Genomic DNA, 20914 nt, shown 5'->3' with positions numbered 1-20914 from the left:
AACACAAACACTACTGGAGCCCTGTGACCAGCACCATGTGGCACAGAGGAGGTTGGACGGATCAGAAGAATGGACCCTGCCTGGGGAGAATAGCCCCTCAGAGGAAACAGAAGGAAGGGACAAAAAAAGGTCTGCATTGTAAACTTTTAAAGAGGAAGAAAATAAAGTCCAGTTTGGCTATCCCATGTGCAATCTCTTCAGTTGCCCTGTCATTAGGGTCCTTTCCAGTTGAGTAATGGAGCCTTGTCTTACTCCATGGATATAAAAATGCCTAGAAATAAAATAAAGTTAAGCTCCCATTTCAATTTAGCATCTTGGCGGTTCAGACTTAGTTCTGCTGCCTCCTTGGAGACCACGACTCTGGGTCAGGGCCCCTGACAGGGTGCTTTCATACTGGCAGTGGTTTAGTGAAAATACCTTTCTTTTAAAACACTTTTTTTTTTTTTTTTTTTTTAAAGCATCATCTTTTCCCCTAACTCTGTTCACCCCCTAAAGGGTGGATTCAAGAGACGAATCCAAAACGTCTTCATGGTGGCTGGTGCTACCGCTGTCGCAGCTTTGTGTGCCCGAGTAATTGGCTGCTTCTTGGAGTTTCATTAGCATATTCATCTGAAGAAAGAAAAAGAGACATCCATGTAGGCAATGATACATCGAGTCAGCCAGCCCCGGAACAAATGAGGCCCCGAGCCACTCTGAAGGGCCCCTGCATCCCAACCAAGTCAAATGGGGAAAACCGTTTCAGATTGTCACTCCTTGCTCCCGGCTCCTCCGCTGTTTCCCCCAAACATGTGACTACAATACCAAACCATAAGGACAAAATAGGGCCGCGAGATAGCTCTTATTTGGGGCTGTGAATGAATACTGCTCCAGCGGGGAGACTAGAGAGGAAGCTATATCACAGCTGGACATCTGGGTTGGTTGCTGGAGAGTCCGCCAAGCTTCCCAGCTTTTTGGCCGGGAGAAGCAGAAAGCACTGAATGGCAACAGAGAGTCGTGAATGTTCATACACACAGACGCACGCCCAGGCGCGCTCGGTCCCTGGAGGAAAGGCGGGGATGGAGTGGAATGAAGCCAGCTGCTGCGCACAGCACACCATCTGCTGTTTAGGAGCTGACCCCGAGAGGAGGTGACTGAATGAAGCGGACCATGAGCACATGAAGTCGTAGAAGGAAAGAATCACTGTCAAGTTTTTGTTGTCATTGAATTCTGGCTGAAATATGATTGATATATCACTGAAAACAAAAACCACCTTCTGGAACAATAGCGGCTGTCTCAAGTTTCCCAGCCTTATAGGAGAAGGGTAATGTTTGTTCTAGCAAAAGGGACATATGCCTGAAAGCACCTGGGGAGAAAGGCAGCTATTCCATGTATTACAAAATAAAAGCCAGTCACATTGCTTGCCTTTTGATAGATCTGCTGCTCCACTGCTAGAGTTAGAAGCTAAAAAAAAAAAAAAAAATTTTTTTTTTGTTTAAAAGCAAATTGTGGATAAATAGATGGTTCAATGATTTGAGAAAGCACAGAAAAATCAACACATATCTCCATGAGGGTAATGAATGTGTTTCCTTATTGACTTTTTAATACATTATAATAAATTTTATGTTGCTTAGTGCATGTTCTTTTATATAGTAATCATAGTTGTTCTTTTTCTTCTAACTTAAAAAAATAGAATGGAGAAATTTAAAACAGGATTCCTTGGTCATAAGATAGGCTTTGCATATTTGTATATTCAGTGTAAACTGTGTGTTCAATAAATACTTGTGAAATAAATGATAAACTGGGTATGATCGCCAATTTCAGCAAGAATGCCTTTCTGGCAATGAGGCTACGGTTATTAAATATTTTAAAGTCATTTTTAATAGTCTTCAGGATAATACTTTTTGACCTAAATTTCAGTCTGACTCTCTGAATGCACTAAGTCAGCTACATGAGGATATAAAATAAAGGTAGCTTGTGATAACCTTTTAAATCTGGCAAGCCAAAAAGTCAAATCAATCTCTCCCTTTCATTCTCTCTCTCTCTCTCTCTCTCTCTCAGACACACACACACACACACACACACACAAACACACACACACACACACACCCCTATATTCATGCACATTCATATCTCCTCCCCCTGGTCTTTTGTCAGTCTATCCCTCCTTAGCAGCTGGCTGTATGTTCAAGCATTTGGGAAGCTGATATGTATAACAGAACTGTGTTTGGAGCACCCTCCTGATTTATTAGGAGTAGAAATGGTAAAGGAATCTGTTTAAAGAGACAGGATTCTATTGCAGCCACAAAGGTTTGGAACTATTTAAATGCTAAATGTTGTTAAGGTTTTATGGTGTAATAATAGTGTAATTAAAACCTTAAGTTTTAAAAATGTTGCCACAGAGTAAATATGTTCCATTAGTGTAAGATCCAATCTCAGATTCCTAATAAATATATATAATGAGATTTGCTTTGCCTTCTTGTAGTATTACTTTGAAATCAAAGGAGATTATAAAAGGAAGGTAAAGTTATGCATGATTCAATTGTGACAGGTCATAATCCTCCGTGAACGTGGTCTCCTCCTGGCTTTTCCTCTGCTGCTTCCTGTGGCCATAGTCATAAAATAATGTCTGTCATTTCTTACACCTTGGTCAGTTCCTAGGTGTTCCTAGCGGAACTACTAGTCTCCTAGCCTTCATCCCTCTCCTTCCATCTGTTCTCTGCTCTGTTAGCAAAGTAATTTTTAGAATCTGCAAATCTAACTAGATAAGTCACTATTCCAAAACCTTTAGTGACTCTTCATTGTCTGTGTGATAAAGTTTAACTCCATGCAAAGATACACAGGCTCAGCATGATTTAGCAGTTGTATACGTCTGTAGTTTTAATTACTCTGACCAACTCTCAAATAACTCCCCAAATTCATCATTTTTATTATAGTATAATGTTTCATGTGCTGTTTCTTCAATTTTGTATGTTCTTTATCCAGCCATGTGACAAACTCCTATTCATTCCTTAAGACCCAGATAAAGTATCTCCTCCATGAAACTTTCTCCTAATTACTTCCTCAAGAGACTCATAAGTTTACCTACAATGTACTTTCATCATTATTTTACTGTACTTTATGTAGGTAGATGTCTTGCTCCACTATTAAACTGTAAACCTCTTGAGATCAGAAATGGTAACCTACCTCCTGATCACTACATTTTGGCACTAAGTACATGTTTATGAACTTTCAGTTTATTGATGATGAATGCCCACCATATTTTTAAGTGAAATGTGCCCAAAACTTATATTCTTGTTCGGATTTAAAGTCAAACTTCTGATATGAAAGAGTAAATTTTCCCTAAGGTTTTTTTGTTGTTGTTGTTTTGTTTTTGTTTTGGCACTGATGATAGGAGAATCCAGGGCCTCACACCTGGTAGGCACTGAGTTAAATCTTCACCCCTCCTGGGATTTCTGATTTAGACTGAATTGCAAATATACTTTTGCTTTATGTCAGTAATTACAGAAATATACAGAAATAGAAGCAGGTAGAAAATATTTATTTTCCTATCAGTTTGTTTCTGACTCTAAAATTTATTTTTAGATGATATCTTTTGCCATTAAGCATATAAAATATCATAATCTCTTTTTTCTTAAGATGTTTATTAAAGTAGCAGATAAGAAACCAGAATTTCTTTTTTTTTTTTTGCTCCAATTCTCCTGTCAGGATAGGAGACCATGGTTCTCTTTCCTGCATTAGAAGACAAGGAAAAAGAGTGCTTAATAACGTTAGCTGACTAGGACTGGGGGATTAGGAAGTTGAGGTCATTTCCAGAGCATACAACAATCTACAGACTAACAGTGAAAACAAAGCTTATAAATAAATACTGCTCCTTATCTAAAACAGACATACCATAGCAAAACTGCATAGATTAGAACAGGAATTTGCTAAACATTCAGATTAAACAATCCATACTTGTACACTAAAATTTATACTTATTCTAAGTTTCATCCATTCTATTAGCATTTATTCAGTGTATGATAACCATTATGCTGGATTTAAACCAATTTCATCACCACTGTTGATCCCTAACTATGTACCAACTGAAGGGCCAGGTACCATGTTATAAAAATGTAAGTCTTAGGTCTTAATGTATTAGCTAGATCATTTAGCTTACACATAGGAACTCTGGACTCTAAACATGTCTTTGTGCATATTTCAGAGGCTTTTTAGAACTCTTGAAATCGTATACAAAATTTTCTGTGTGAGAGTATCTTCAAAGTTAATTGAATGTTCTACTTGTTAACTCCCAAAATATTAAGAATGATCAGCTGAGATGATGATGATGTTCATGCATTGGGGTTACTGGTATAAGAGTATTCCTCAAAATAGTAAGTCATTTTATGTCCTTGGTTGGAGTCAAAGGTTATGATTTCCAATTATTTTCTTTTCAGTAACATAATGGTCTTTATTTCAATATCTTTTCTTTCTGTATTGGTTGTACAAATCCAGTGATCCTTTTAGTCATAGAATGGTAAGCTAATAAACATAGTATGCTTGATATTAACATGTAGAAAGTAATCTATAAAAATAGATACAGAAAAAACAGCCTCTATTCCTAATAATAATATCTATTTAATATTTTCTGGCTATTCATACTTTGGAGTTTTATAGGCTTATTCAAATTATTCTAATATTTTTAAAACTAAAACCATATATGTTGCAAATTGAGCAAAGCAAGGAGAATAACTTCCTTTTGATTTCCATGCCAGTTTATCCTTCCCTATCATAGTCAATAGAAGACTAATTCTGAGTTTAATCAGGCTGGTTGATATATTTAAAATATTCTTTATTTTCCAAGTGTACATTAGATAATACTGTCTTTCTTTTTTTCACTTACGTACAAGATTTTAGTTTTCTCCTAAAGGCCTAGGTATTTAATTAACACATTTTAACGCCTAATAAGATAGATACTATAGTGATGGAGTTCAATCTGGTTTCTGGGTTTCTTGACTGTTTTTGGCATACAGTTTCAGTTTTCTTTTTAAGCATTTCATCCAACTAAAGTAGACTGAAGGTAATAGGTAAAACTGAGTACCAATATCATGGCCGTTCTAAATATGACTGAAGATAACCCACGTTTGTGATGCAGATGACTAAACGCTAAGGAGAACACACTGATGTCAGGATTATATAGGAAGAACAAACATCAGCTTCTCACCAGGGGGTCCCCCTCGGATTCTGTCTGTGGAATGTGCTTTGAGGTTGTGGCTTCCTTAGTGGACGTGCAGCCCTCATACCCAACATCTTCCGGTCGCAACTGAAGTAATGCTGGTCCCTCCTGAGGCAGCGATGCTGAGCTCCATGGGTATGTGTCAAGCACCCACTTTAAGGGATCTTCCCAGGGTGCACGCTTCCCATACATCTGAAAATTAACCACATAGTTGGTGCATATGGAGTTAATTCCTACTAAGTAAAAATCCAGACTCCTTATTAAGTGTTTCTTTTGCGCTTTGAGTTCTTATGGGACTTAGGGAATTAGGCATCTGTACAGAATCTTTCAGACTTTCTACACAGCTCACTTAAAGTTGAAGGATAGATAAAATGAAACTAAACATCTGGTCACGTTATCAGTATTTGAGGGAGAATATAGGGAGGCTTTTTATAAATACATGTAGACATAACTGCCCACATTTATTAGTTTTATAAACCGAGAAAAAACTTAATGAGAGGAAATAAAAGCTGCAGTTTGGGAGGACCTAAGAAATCTATTTTTGCAATTAAAAGAGTTTGCTACTAAAGTACACTGTGGAAAGATGATGAAGAAAAGAAGGCTTCTTTTTCTCTAATTCACTCAAACTTTGAGAGCAAGAATTCATTCTCTGATAACCATTTCTTCCAATTAACTTCCTCTAATAGTTCCAAGGCTTCCTGTAAAAACTCTTTTTAGATGTTTATATAAAAGGTGACTAGAAAAAGAGGAGGGAAGACAGGAAACTGAAGTTTCAAGAATTCAAATGGAAGCAATGAGGCCAATAAGGAGAAGATGATCCAGCATAGTTAAAGTACTGGCTGAAGAGTCAAGGGAGAAGAGGAAGCCAAGAGATATTAAAAACTTTTCAGCTGGAACCAAACTGGAAAAGGGACGCTAAGAAGACAGAGGATAATGAGTAAAAAAAGTATGAGGCCATAAGAGACAGTTAAAATTAAGAGAAGGAGGTGGTGACGCTGCTCCTCTCTTGGCCTATGCCACCATGGACCATACTGGTCAGCAGGTGTGTATCTAATCTCTCAGGACACACTGATGAGTGGCCCTCTGCATGGTTTGTTGTGATTCAGTGATAAAAAGTAACATGGCTACACCACTGAAAAGCCCATAGAACGCTTTGGAACTTCCTGTAGAAGTTATATAAGCATTTTCAGTCTTACCTAAAAAAAGAAAAAGAAGAGAGAAAGAGAGAGAAAAAGAGAAGTCTAGTTCCTGAAATCTGTGCATTTCCTTAGGAGATGATGGCAGAGGTAGCATTCTGAATCCTTTTAAAAATAGTTCTCTTGTTTTAGAACAGAAGGTTTCCTCTCAGCCAAAAACCTGCTATAGAGGATGTAAAACATAGCTTGCTAATTGAAGGAAAATGTATAATTCTTGGAAAGTTTATGTTAAAAGAAAAAGGAATTTGAGTCTAGAATCAACCTTAAAAGTACGTGAGCGTCTAGAAGCAACTGATGCCAGCCTTTTAAGGAATCATTCAGGAGAGCAAAGTTGGAGATGACACTAAAAAGCTAAACAGGTCCAACTATACACTAGAGTGAGATCAATATTATAGAAAAAGGTTGAAAAGAAATCTAAACATGCAGAATAAGATGAACTGACTGCTAATATTTCAACAAAGAATCATAAGAATAAAAATCAAATCCATTGCATCACTAGCATCCTTTCCAAGCAGACCACATGGCAGAGAGCATTCCCCCAGATGGTTCTTCACCAAAGCATACACCTTCATCTGAAGAGATGATTTTACTCCTCTCAACTCAGAGTCTCATCTTTGCTATCGGGCTTCATTACTTTTTTCACCTTTTCTTCCAGTTCAAGTTGCTGTGTTGCCAACAGACCCGAGGGAACTAGTTGTTCATGACACGTTAAGACTCCTTGCTTACTGCTCCCCCAGGAGTCATGGATGGGGATCCCAGGAAGGTCTCTGCCAGTGGACTTTTCTGGCCAGCTAGCCTTCAAAAGCAATAACCGTCTACCCGCTAATAGACTTTTCTTTTGTTCCTATTCCACACTGTTCTCTTCTTCCTGTTCCCTACTTTATCCCAACTCTTTGATCATGGTTGATTCAGCTTTCATACTCATCTACTCCTACAACCATAGCAAGAAACTTGAGACAGATTCATTCCTCCCCAAAATAATTATCAAGTATTTCTCTCACTTTAATTTGGAAAACTGCTATTACTTAAATGATTATAGTTTTAGTCAAATATAAGCTTTAAGTAATTCTCAGAATATTTTTTTTTCCAAACAATATTGATTTAAATATGAAAAAACTCTTACAGCTTTTAAAAATGAGATATAAGGAAGCATTTTGGGGTATAATTGTTTTGGGTTTGAGTAAAGCTTCCTTTTCTTCCTATTAATAAGAATTTTATATAAAAAGATTTAGATGAGGGCTTATTAATATTGAAACTGAACCGCAACAATAAATAATTCATTTAGTTATTCATTTTAAAATATGATTTCTAGAATATTGCAAATAATTTCTCATAAAATTATTTTTTGCATAGATGGTCAAAATTGAGAGACCTAAATTATATCCTAGGTAGCATAATAATTTTAGAAGAAATATGATCTATCATATTTGAAAAATAAAAACCATTGGCATCATCTTTTATTTTGTTGGAACTACTTACTGGTAGATTCATTCATACCCCTCAAAATAAGAAACTTGGGTTATTTAAAACCGGAGTAAAACCAATCAACAGAATCCATTAGCATCCTAATTTCATCTGAGGATTCAGAGCATCTTCATAACATTTATCATGTTCACCAGAATTACATGATAGTTCTAAATACTGCTACATTGGTCTACTAGAAGAGAGAAAAATAGTGATAGAAAATGAAAGAATAAAAAATACAGAACCAATATTTTAGATAGTAGAGACTTAAATATTACAGATGACAGATTTTGGAAAATGAGGAACTATATCTTAATTTTAATACCAGTTGTGAAAACCAGAAATAAAAACGTCCAAGCAAAAACTGCCTAAATCCTGGTTGAGTTATTGAAAAGGACATTGGATTCCTGTACAGTAAGTTGGGAGATTATGTAATATAAATCTTAAGAGTTTTTAATTCTACAAATTCATGAAATTTCAAATCCAATTTAAGGAAACATCAAGACCAATGGAAAAGGGATAACTTTTTTCTTGGTTTGGTTTTGTTTTGAGAAATTTTCTTGTTACTGATCTATTTTTGCCTCTTAGTTAAGCTTAACAGAAGGGGAGGTTGTAGGGGCTCATGATACAAGGCAGATAAGAGGAACAACAGAGATGCTTGTAAAGCCACCTGTTATGGCTTAAAGAAAGAAAGAAAAAAAAAAAGCCAGTTAACTTTCTTAGAATTTAGAGCACTCCCTCAAAAACAGTAAAGGCTATTACAAATCATATTGAAGGACGTCAATCAATGAAGAATTCTAATGCACAAGCAAAAACTACTTCCTGCCAATTATGTAATAAGCAAATAAATGGTCAAGGCCCAGGCAAAAAACATGCCTGTGCTATAAGAGGTAGAACTGCAATGACCTGGCTTTCTAATAAGAACAATCTAAACACCCCTTGCAACTAATCTGGTCTTCACAATGTAGTTGCTGGAAGAAATATATTTACTTTCTCTTATGTATTTGTTGTTGTAACAGACAAAATACTGCATACTATTTTCCTGCTCTATCTGTATTATATGCTTTTAGTTTTCTGCATAAATATAGAAATCAATGCCTCTTGCTATTAAATGAATGATTTTTTCCCTGTTTTCCTTTTTAGATAGCAATGCAAAATGGATACTATACCTGAAGACCCTCTCTCACTGCCTCCAAAATATAAGGTACCAAAGAATAGTTCCATAGGTCCATGAACCACACTCTAGAACCTTCTACATCCATGGGGCAAGGAAGGAAAAGTCGGGGACCTGAGAAGACACAAATTACAAAATATGTTTGAGAAGTATTATAAACACATATTTAGATGCTTTTTTGGGAGACAATTTATTTTTTGCCAGATTCTTAGAAAATTAAATTCTTGCCAGCTTGATCATTACTGAAGCATGTTTACTGAAGATCCAATCTCCCAGCCATTCCTTTTCAACTTTTTGTATTAAAATATTAATCTAAAGCATAGTATAAGAGAGTTAGGAGAAAAAGTAAAGATCACAATCCAGTCAACCTGCCCCATTTTACAAACTATGTAAAATTCAGCTGTGCTGAAATGAATTGTTGAATATAAAACATGTCACTGTAGAATTTGGACTGAGTATGGATATTCTAATCCAAGCACCGAATTCTTCCTAATTTATGCTGTGTCTGTGGTGAGAATGTTTCTATGATCTATAACAATGAGAAAGAGACTTCTGTACATGCAACTTAAGAAGGAACACAAAAATAAATTAGTTATAATCATGAAAGAGAAGTAATTTGGTTTTTTCTTCATAAAAAATATAAAACACCTAAAGTATCTACAAAATGTCTAAATTATTTCTAATTAAAATCTTCTCTCAACTATATTTGATATGTTATTAACTAAAATTTGTTTTTACATAGTGTATCCTAAACAGATACTATTTATTTTGAAATGTTCTGATATTTACAAATTAGTGTGAATCAAACTTCTTTGATTTCAATAATATTTTAGTAAGCCATAATTGTCAGACAAAACGAATCTAATTAAAGATACAAAACTTGGAAGAAGACAAACTTTTAGAAAGGGAAAAGGAAGTTGGAAGTTCCAAGTTTGGAAGCTTGAAAAATATTGGCTTTACTTGTTATTTTCTACCATCCAATCTGGCCATCTCTATCAAGTACTCCTGGTTCCTGGAAAATGGCATATTATAATTTTGGAACTCACCAATGGTAACATCAGAAGAACTGTGTGTTTCCAAAAAACTGTTGAGATGATGCCACGTCTTAGGAATCCAATCTATAATTTTGACTAGGTCATTATTGCGTATGTTCCTTTCAATTTCCATCTCTATCAGTTTCCTTCGAAGATATCTGCCTAAAAAGCCTTTCACTGGCTCTGTGTGGTTTGCACATAATACCCATCTATGAAAAAAATAAAATGAGAATTTTTTATATAAATTACATTTTAATCCCACAGTAACTTCAGTAATAACATTCCTATATCGAGTGATGGCCACATTTTACTGATTCAAAGGCTTAGGAAGTCTATCAGCATTAGAGTTTCAATGCGGCAAACGCCACCAGCTGAAGAGAAGCTTGTGTGCGTCAGAAGTGAGTGGGTGTCTACATGCTGAGCACTCTTTTGTAGGAGAATCACGAATCCCGAAATAGGAACTCTTCACATTCCTCACACTTAGAAGAAAAGTGCTTTGCTCTGGCAGGGGAACACAGTGAGCAGGAAAAACATTTCTATTCTTCTCTCTTTTTAAAGAAACACTTCTGATTACAGGATGAGGATCACGAAGTGTCTTCTTGAAAAAGTGTCAGAAGAAGTGAGAATTATTTTCATATCACAGGTCACCACTGGCAGGATAGGACAAAGAACAAATGGAAGAAAGAAACAAACGAAGCATCAAAAACAAACAAAAAATCACGGGTGTGGGGATGGGGGAGCAAAATAACACCCAGAAACCAAGAAAGAAAAACATCCTCCAACTGATCTTTACCTGAAATTATGGTGCAGTTCCAGATTGGGTGATGAAGAAACTCCCTGATTCATTGTTCCAATAATATATGGACTAGGTAAAAATAAAGAATCAAAAATTTAGGTATTTTAGAGGTTAAAGTGACTGATATATTAATGTTGCCTGTGAAAGCTATTAAGATAAATATGGATTTTTCTATTTTAACAGTAGGCTTTGAAAGGGTCATTTTGTAATGTTAGATAGGTAAATGACAAAGACCACTGGACTAAAAGTTATCACAGGGGTTCTAAGTCTAGTTCTGGGATGTGGGAGAGAGACTTTCTCTAAACCTGAGTTTACTCATCTACAAAGTAAAGAGGCGATGGTCTTGTCCCACTCTAACATCTTATAACTCTTATGCTTGTATTCAAATTCATTCATTATTCCTATTTTAGTATTTCATAGTTATTTTATAGGTTCTTCATAACATGAGAGGATTTGTATTCTTCCTTCAACCCTTATTTTATGCTAAGTTTGTAATGTTTTATCACTATCAGAGATTAATTAATTAGAACATTTGGTACCATTAAAACAGATGTCATTTATGCTGGTTGTGTTCTTAAGTGTCCTTTCTTTAGGGACCAGGCTACAATGAATCTTAGTGGATTTTCAGGTCTTTTTATACCCTACACTAACTTTTCCTTTAGTTTTCAATAGTAAAAACATAATATAGGAGGCAGGGCCACATATGAATGAATTAAATTTACTTCAGGAGTTGAATTTAAACTTTGATATGGGCCAAGAATGAAATTGGAGCTCTAAATCTCCTTCTAGTTATAAATTTCCCTGATTCAAACTATTTCATCATTGTCATTGGTCTGTCAGATTTTCAGCCTGTCTGTAGAAGATAACATCATCAAAGTAGTAGTGTTTCTATAAAAGTTCTGGGACACAGTTGTTGAATGAATGGATATTCTAAGGAAAACACAATTTCTTTGATATACAGTAAATATTAATTAGAGGTTCTCATGTTAATGGTGCCCATTATAGGTCTTAAAATTTCAAAAAGGCATAAGAAGGCAAATAACGTGACTATTTTTCATATGATTGTTAAAATATTTTATAAACATACCATTTGCTATATTTACAGTTGAGGAAACCATTGAAGATATCACTCAAAGAGCCCACATGATGAAGATTATCAAGAATTATTACAACTGGGAGCTCTACACCATTATTATCAGCACTGCACTGTTCAGCCAGGTTAGCTAGATACTGTTGCAATTCCTTTAAAACACAAATAAAGCAAATACATACATGATAAATTTACACCAATGACAAGCAATTCATATTTTAGGAATAGCACATTCTGACTTCCATCCATATTTTTTTTTTCATTTAAAGTCATAGGTTAGTCTAAGGTTTCAAATATTCTCTAACGTAAAAACAAAAAAAAAAGCATTTAATACTGAGAAGATTTTTTTTTTTTTTGCAGTACTGGAGATCAAACTCAGGGGGTTATGCTTGCAAGGCAAGCACTCTACCAGCTGAGCTATCTCCCCAGCTCAAGATAAGATTTTTAAAGAAAAGACAGAAGAGGGAAAGCAAGAAGAGTCAGTATCTGCAGTGACTACAAAACTCTAAATGAAGGCATATTTCTCATTAGTTTTCATTCCAAAAGAAAGTGAGTTCCAGATATGAACTCTTATGATAAACCATAAATATTAAGACTTAATTTCATGCTTTTGATATTTCAGTGACTAAAGTGGATTTAACCATATTTATAATTTCATGTATAGACTAAATCCAAAGTGGCACCTCCCAGCTTCTAACCAGCATTTTTAACATTTCAATTCTGATTAATTTAGATGGGGGTGCATCTAAAATTTAGCATAGTCATAGGACTCTAATGAAAGTGTGGATAATAGATTATTTGATTATAATCTTTAGACAACTGTTGCAATTTTAAAACAAAGACAACTTTTGTTGTATTTCATGGGATCATTTAATATTAGCCCTTAGAATTACTTGAGCTTCTTGATTCTTTTAAAGGTACTAGTCCTGTCTAATTGCTTTTAATCTAAATATGATAACCAGTTCCATTATAGACCATTCTCACAGATGGGTAGGCCAGAAACATAATTAGTTTTTTAGAATTATCCTAATTAGTAAGAGTATTTCCATAATATTTGCATATTTACAATGACATTTTCAATTTTAATATCTTGCTCAAGGTTAAAAGAACAATTCCAGGATCTCAATTTCTGGCAGCCAGGTAAATATATGAACCATTCACTCTAGCTACTTTACTCTGTCTGAAGACAACTTTAAGAACTAAAAGTAGAAGGGATTTAACGCACTTGGTAATATTAATTTGGTAATATTACATTCAAATATAAAATTTAAATATAAAATGTTAAAGATTTTTATATTTAATTTAATAAAGATCTAAGATACTGTTTTGTAGTATTACAGAATAAAGATACCATAAATTATAATAGAACCAGTCACATAGAATAAATGTTGTCAAAATCAGAAATACAGATAAAATATGTTTAAACTACTAAAAAGTTTGGAGAATTTCATTTACCTTAAAAAAGAAAGTGAAATTTCTATTACTCATTAGTTCTATTACTCATTAGTTCATTTATAAAATATTCACTCCCTTTCTACTGTTTAGTCTTAGACCGTCTTAGACCGTACTGCCTTCCCCTGTGGGCTCTAAAAGGTGTCACATCAGGGAATGAAATTTAAATATAAGAAAGCATTTCTTATAGTATCAAGAGTGTCTTGTGAAACTTGATAAGTCAAAGGAAGAGATTTCACCTAGCTGGGGACTTTCAGGACAGTTTTCTGAAGCAGTTAGTGGTGGAGCATGGGGAGGGGTAAGCACACATATAAACAATGAACTTGCAAAGATATCATGCTACACATTCCATGAGAGAGGTTAAGGGAGACCTGTAGGAGACAAAGGGGTTAATTCCAACTGGGGGTTCTTGATGGGCTTCATAGGGAGGGCAGGATTTGAGATGAACCTTGAATAATGAGTAAAATTCCAACTGAAAAGCTCTCAGTTATTTGTTTTTGCAACGTATCATTCTCAAGCACTTACAATGTGCCTGGTGTTCTGGCACAGGGATTCAAAGGAAAAACATAATATTTGTGCTCTAGAAAGTTACAGCTGATAAGCAGAGAAGCAGATCAACAGGTGAATCACAATGCCATGCTAGTGAAGTACACAGAGCCCTATAGGGAGATGTAAGAGAGCCAGGTGGCCCAGCCTTCTCAGGTTCAGATGACAGGACACAGTGGAGGAATGCTTAAAGAATAATGCAAAGTTGGAAAGTGTGAGACCATGATATATTTTGCAAAACAATAATGATTTTGTTGTCACAGAAGAATATACTATATGGTAGTAGTGTGTAAAATGGAAGAAAAAACAAAAACTTTGGATCCATGTAGAGGAAGTTGGATTTAACTACATGAATGACTGTGAGCCACTGATATGTTTGTTTGCTTGACTGTTGTCAGTAGGGGAGAACAATTTATTAATCAAAGGAGACAGAAATGTGAAGGATATAATGAGTAATTAGAAATGGAAAAAAATTCAAGAAGCTTATTACCTAGAATAGAAAGTTAGGCATGCACATATATAACTATAATTAACAGTCGAAAATCACGTTACTCATAAAGATCAAAGATTTTGTTTACAGCATAAAAAGATTAATCATAGCTCCTAAAAAAGAATTTCTGGTGGCAGAATTATTTGCTACTAACCCCTATTTTTAGGATTAGGTAATATTTTCATGCTCAAAAACAGGAGAAGAGCATTCCAAATGGAGAAGAATAATCAAAGGCAGAAGCATGAAAATATGATATCCATATAGTCAATAATGACTAGTACAAGTTTTGTGAAAGCAATAGTGATAAATAAATTAGAAAGGAAACTCTGCAATATTAAATGATGGGTAAAATCAGTGGAATTTTCCTGTTGGTGATACAGAAACATGAATACCCTGGGGACCTAAATAAAATAGAATTGTAACTGAACAGTGTGGTAAGGATATTGTGAAGGAAGAAGAGAGACCAGTCTGGAGAATACTGAAATTGTTGAAGCCAACAGACACAATGGGTCTGAACAGGGAATAGAATGGTACTTTTGATCTAGTTCAGAAAGCAATGCAAAAACACTGGAGGATTTTAGTTAATTATAAAAAGATATTCTGCTGTTTATGATGTGAGTGGAGACAGCCAACAAAAGAGTGAATGGGAATTTTAGGGGAATAGTGAATTAAGAGTTAGAAAACAAATGTAGAGTCCTTGCAATAGAAGGTGTTAAGTTTCGGAGGGAGGGTAGTTTTGGTAGAGATGAATGGAAGAGGATGCACTTCCGTTGTTGCCTTTGAAGTGACGTTGTCATTTCTAGACATGTATATTTAGCAGATGAATAGAAACATACCTATAAGCTCATAGAGGATTTTCAAACTTGGGAGAGTGAGCATGGCTAATAGTGTCCCTTTCATGTCAACCACACAAATTCAAGCCATGGGAACTTGTCCAAAGGAGAACAGAAATGAAAAGAGAACAGAAATATTGGGGAATATTTCCATTTAGTGGTAGGTGAAAAAAGAGCAGTCAATGAGAGACTGAGAAGAAACTTACCAGGGAAATAGCATGGAAATAAGGAGAAAATAATAACTCTGAAATCAGAAGAACTTCTACAAAGGAGAGATCAACGATAGCAACATGCAATAATGAGCAAGAGAGAAAGAGTGAGAGAGTAGTTGGGGGGGCAGTGAGAATGAGAAAGAGAACAGGCTGTATTTGGTAATTAGGAGGTTACTGGGTGAATTTGGACAAGCAGAGCCATTAGATTGTTATGTAGTTCTCTTTCCACTTGAGAGTGGTACTAGATCCCTTGGGAGTCTAAAGACAGCTATGGACCAGGCAGACATAGAAACAGGCATTCACAAAGAATGTCTGTTCATATTTCTTACGAGGATTTCACAGCTCCCTTTGAAATTGTCTCATGCTCCTCACTCTAGCTTGATAGGGATAGAATCTGAGATCAAGGTACTGATGTGTTATCACTAAGTTTCACCTCCCTATCTACTAAGGTAGAAACAACATCAGGCATATCTACCAGATGGATATGGACAATGAGATGAATCCCCTATCTGTACCCTGAAAATACAGATAGAACATTATAGTTACATAAACACTGTTGATCATTGCTTTCTTTGAATTTCACTCCAGACACACTAAAATTGAATCTGCCAAGTCCAACTTTCTGATCTTTTCCAACCTAACATTCCAGGTGGCTTCAGCTGGCCATATATTCTTTACTAAATCCATCTCTAGCCTTCTGGGCCTGCTATATCAAATGTCACAAAATGTAATTGTTTATGTGCACTGCTCTCAATCAAAATATTCCAGCTGGCAGCTTGAGGGAGGGCTTGAAGTGTGGGAAGAGGAACAGAATGTAAAATGAAGAGGTACCAAAAACATGAAAAGATTTTTTTTCATTTGATGGTTTATTGTTTGATTTTTTTTTTTTTCATCAGTAAGTGCTTTGGGGATGTATCTCCTCAGTGCTGTCTATGGCATGGCATAAAAATCATCAGAATTACACAGCTCTATTTTTTTTTCAGAGGAAGGATTTATCATTTCATTCCTCATTAGCATCTTACTTCAGTCAATCCATACTCTTCACAGCTATTCCTAGCACAATCTCAACTTGTCACTCTCTTTAATATCACCCTCACTTACACCAACCCTCACCTCCCCAAAATAGTGTGGATCCTCTATCAATTTGCAAAGAATTACCCAAAGTCTCTGGCAATGACTGTTTATCCAGCATTACTGACAGCTCGTTCATATTTAACAGCCCTAAAGAAGCAATAAACATTTTTCAGTTGTATTTTGTGTTCTCTCAGTGATTAATACCATCTGATTTTTTTCCCTTTGGGCTTCGTCCTATTACTGTTTCCTAGCATCATTACTTCCATGTAGATACTCCTGGAAATGCTTTTTTCATTCCATTATTTTGCAACAACAAATACTGAACTGACCTAACAATGGTACAAATGATTTTTATTTCTAAAAGAGGCAGAAAATGAGTGCTAGAAATAATAATAAAACTTAAAGGGACACTCAAATAACATTATTAATAATAGCCCTAAGCACTAAATATTTTTAAATAAATTGAAATAAAAGGGATATATATACACACACATATAGATATACACACACACACACATATATATATATATATATATAAAGGATATATATATATATATGATTTTAGAGAGTAGCATATTTTATAATTAATGGAAATTACCCATTTTATTTGTGTGTCAAGTTATGTCATAATAAAGCTTAAAGTCAAACTATTTAATTCACATCTTGATTTTAAGTAATCTCCACCTTTATCAAAATGCTTTGGTTTTTTTCTTATAAATCTATTTTACTTGTATTATCTAACTAGTGTTTTTGTTTTGCTTTGTTTTTTTTTTTCCATTGAGGAACTTGTGAAGAGTTCTGGCATATCAACACTGAGAAAAACCAAACATTGAGGATGTCTAAGAGACTTCAATCATTTTATCTTTTTTGCTGGAAAGAAAAAAATATTGTGTTGAAAGGCTTTTATGTAAAGATATAAGGAGACATAATAGCAGGAGGCATTAAATATGTAGCCTGAAGCAACCAACCAATTGTGCTCTTCCTATTTTGACTCAGAGAAGAGTCAAGTATTCTACCTCTAGAGTTATGCTGCTCTCGAGCTGAAGTGACAACAAGAGGTTCAGCCACAATTCAAACAGTGCTGAGGTCCAAGGAAATATTCTGAATCCACGGGCTGTACTGATTTCACTTTTAAGACATTCCATTGTGTTTTATGTACATTAATGTTCCTCTTGAAGAATATGCATAAAAACAGTTTTTAACAAAGGAGTGTGTGTGTTTGTGTGTATGCACATGTGTGGTGTAGATTTATGAAGAAATCTTAATTGGAAGCCACAGGCTATAATAGAAGAATTAATTTTTGTAGGCAAACCTTATACTATGCTCACCACTTGTGCTGTCTGTCTCTATCACACACATACTCACACACACACTCGTTTAGTTTTCACAACTCCAGTATATCCCCCATTTTACAGATAAGAAAGCAAAATGAAGGCACAAGGAAATTCAGTACTGGTCCTAAATCCCACAAATGGCCTGTGTTAAGGATGAAAACACTAAGCTATGTACCTGGCTATCTCATGAATCTAACAGGTTTGTGAGTCATATTTATTTCTGTAAATCTGCAGTCCCCAGCTTTCTGAGAGACTGGGTCAGTTTAGATCATCAAAGCAGGTTATCTTTTAAAAAGTAGTACAACTCAGAGTCTTTGAGTTCTCTCAAGGTATTGCTTATAACAGTTGCAATTTCCCAAGAGAACCTTAGGCAGCACTGATTCAAACTCTAATAAATAAAACTTCTAAAGCTAATATAGTGTTAAGAACACGTTAGCCATCCTCTATTTATTTATTTTTTCTTTCTTTATTTTAGAATTCTTTATTTTTACTCAGCATGTGTGAAAGTACTGGCTAAACTGTAGAGTTCTCACACCTACATAATGGTTGAAAGTGTTCAGGCTGATTAGTGTGGCACCTCAGACCTCAGGTGATGGGGTAATGGATCATTGCTCATTTTCCTAAGGTTCTTAAATACAGTTCCTGTAGGGATTTGACATTAGCAAACTGCTGCTCTCCCAGAATTTCTGCCTAACATATTCTAGTTATCCCCAAATCCTCATTGCTGAAATACCCCATTTAATTATTATTTATCAAATGATACTCAGACCAAGTATGGCCTTTTTGTCAAGCTCTGGTTCCTCCAAGTAGAGTTATTTTTCCCTTTTGCTTCCATAGCACTGGCCATAAACCTCTTTTCTACCATAACACTTCCTAAATAGGTGTCTAAAAAAATTTCAAACAAGGGCTCTGCCATTTCATTCTGTATAATCCCAATGCCTTGTGCAGTTCCTGATAACTGAATGTTATTGAAAATAGCAGTTTTGTACAAGTTTATAAAGCAAATCTTGTTCATCCACCAGATTATAGCTTTATTCAAAGCGGTGGATATCTTTTCCAGGTACAATACGGAAGTCTCACACAATTGTAAAACTTGATTGTTTAAGACACTTACAGATAAATAACAGATGTTCTCTTAGGATTCAGTGACTTACCTTACTTGACTTGTGATCCACATTAAAAGTGGCAATTGCATCCTCTGTTTTCTTCCTTCCAGATTTGGTTATGACATATTCAGCAAGTTTGTTTGCTAAATAGGTCTTTCCAGTACCACTGGGTCCTGAGAGTATAATTCTGTGATGCTCCATCAACAAGTTAAAGTACCTTTGGGTAATTGGTTTAGGAATCAGTGTATCAAAAACAAAGCTGTCCAAACTGTTTTCTTCTACCCCTGAAGGAAGAAACAAAGGGGATAATAACATGGTTTATTATTTTACATAAAAAATATGGTGTAGATCATCAACGAATCTTCATTAGTCATAGGAATGCTGTCCTTGTAAAATAATTATCTAGATATTTCTATCCCACAAACATATGTGGCCAATTTGAGACAGAAAGTATATCAGTATGAAGGCAGAGTGAACATTCAAATGGAAACAAGCTGTTTCCTTTTGTTCAGACTTCCCTCCACTAACTACTTCATGTTTTCCACTCATGTCTCCAGAGAGATATGGAAGCATTAAAACTTCTCTCATAAAATCTTCCCTTCCTTTGAAAGAACAAATGGGAATGTTTCATAAGAACAAATGGGAAGTTCACATACGTGTGTGTGTGTGTGTGTGTGTTCTTTGTTCTTCTCACTCTTTTTGTCCTTCCCTTTATTACCTTCTATCTCTCATCCCAGCTGTACCACCACTTAAGCAACTGGACAATGCAAATTGTAATGTTTGGCAAGGAATTAGGAAGGGCAACAACAGTGTCTCCTTTTACTAACCCAATTACCTTAATCATAAAATCAAATACTGATAAATTCCTCTATTAACCTACAGTTTATAGAGATGCATTCTGATCCTTGAACATATACAAACAAAGAATTGTAGAAACAAGTATACATAATTAGTCACATCATCCGAAGCAAAGAAATCAGAATTTTCATTACTGATTTTTAATTTGCATTCTCTCTCTCTTTCTCTTTTCTCTCTCTTTGTACCAGGGACTGAATCCAGGGACGTTTTACCACTGAGTTGCATCCTCAGTCCTTTTTATTTTTTTATTTTGGGACAGGGTCTCACTAAGTTGCTTATGGCCTCTCTAAATTGCTGAGGCTGACTTTGAATTTATGATCCTTCTGACTCAGCCTCTGGAGTCTCTGAGATTACAAGAGTGTGTCACACATTCAGCTTTAACTTGTACTCTCTACCCCCAGTGGATATTTACTGAGTACACATGTTTTTAAGTTGAAGGAATGGAAATGAATATATTACTTTGGAACACACAATGTTTTTCCAGTCTTCCTCTGGTGAAAAAATGATAATGGACAAAAATCTAGGAATTTGAAATTCCCGAAACTCTCATATCTTTTTTGCAAGTTGGTGAATTTTCTGAATTGTATTCTATGTGTCATACCCCAGAACTCAAGAAACTGAAAGACCTTGGATTTTTAGTGTTTTTAGTAAGGCTTTCATATTTAAAAAATCAACACAAACACTTTATACTGAAACTATCGAAGTGATTAGTATAATTTACAAACATGAAAATTTGAAGGGTAACTAAAAAAAAAAAAAAAGAAAAGGAGGATGTTGGTAAAAAGTTACAACTGTACTTTTCATTTTTATTTTTACCTTTCAGGTTCACAGTGATGATGTTGTTATCGCCAACAAGGTATCCGCACGGCAGCAGTTCAGGCACTTCTAGGTTCTGGGATCTAATTAAGTCTCCTATACAGTAACTGGCAATGCAGTCAGAGCTCAGACCAAGGCTGGAGGCCGTATCAATTCGGAGTACATATTCCTACAATGGTACACAAGAAAAAGGAAGTCCAAAAAGATGCAACAAATCTGCAACAAATACAAAACTCATGGGGATGCAT

General features: G+C 35.3%; 1 protein-coding gene across 1 annotated transcript in view; it reads right to left on the bottom strand.

Annotated features, from left to right (window-relative positions):
- Positions 1 to 386: 386 nt before the first annotated feature.
- Positions 387 to 20914, bottom strand: part of NAV3 (neuron navigator 3) — a 413749-nt gene continuing 393221 nt past the window's right edge. The window contains 8 exon segments of the mRNA XM_079142522.1: positions 387 to 609; positions 5180 to 5383; positions 9021 to 9139; positions 10072 to 10268; positions 10853 to 10924; positions 11943 to 12097; positions 19041 to 19276; positions 20667 to 20835. Of these exon segments, the coding sequence (XP_078998648.1) occupies positions 490 to 609; positions 5180 to 5383; positions 9021 to 9139; positions 10072 to 10268; positions 10853 to 10924; positions 11943 to 12097; positions 19041 to 19276; positions 20667 to 20835 (1272 nt within the window). The 3' untranslated portion in view covers positions 387 to 489.

The sequence above is a fragment of the Sciurus vulgaris genome (genome assembly GCF_902686455.1).
Source record: "Sciurus vulgaris genome assembly, chromosome: 5".
Taxonomy (NCBI): domain Eukaryota; kingdom Metazoa; phylum Chordata; class Mammalia; order Rodentia; family Sciuridae; genus Sciurus; species Sciurus vulgaris.
Note: the sequence above shows the minus strand (reverse complement) of the source record. Positions and strands in the feature narration are given on the sequence as shown.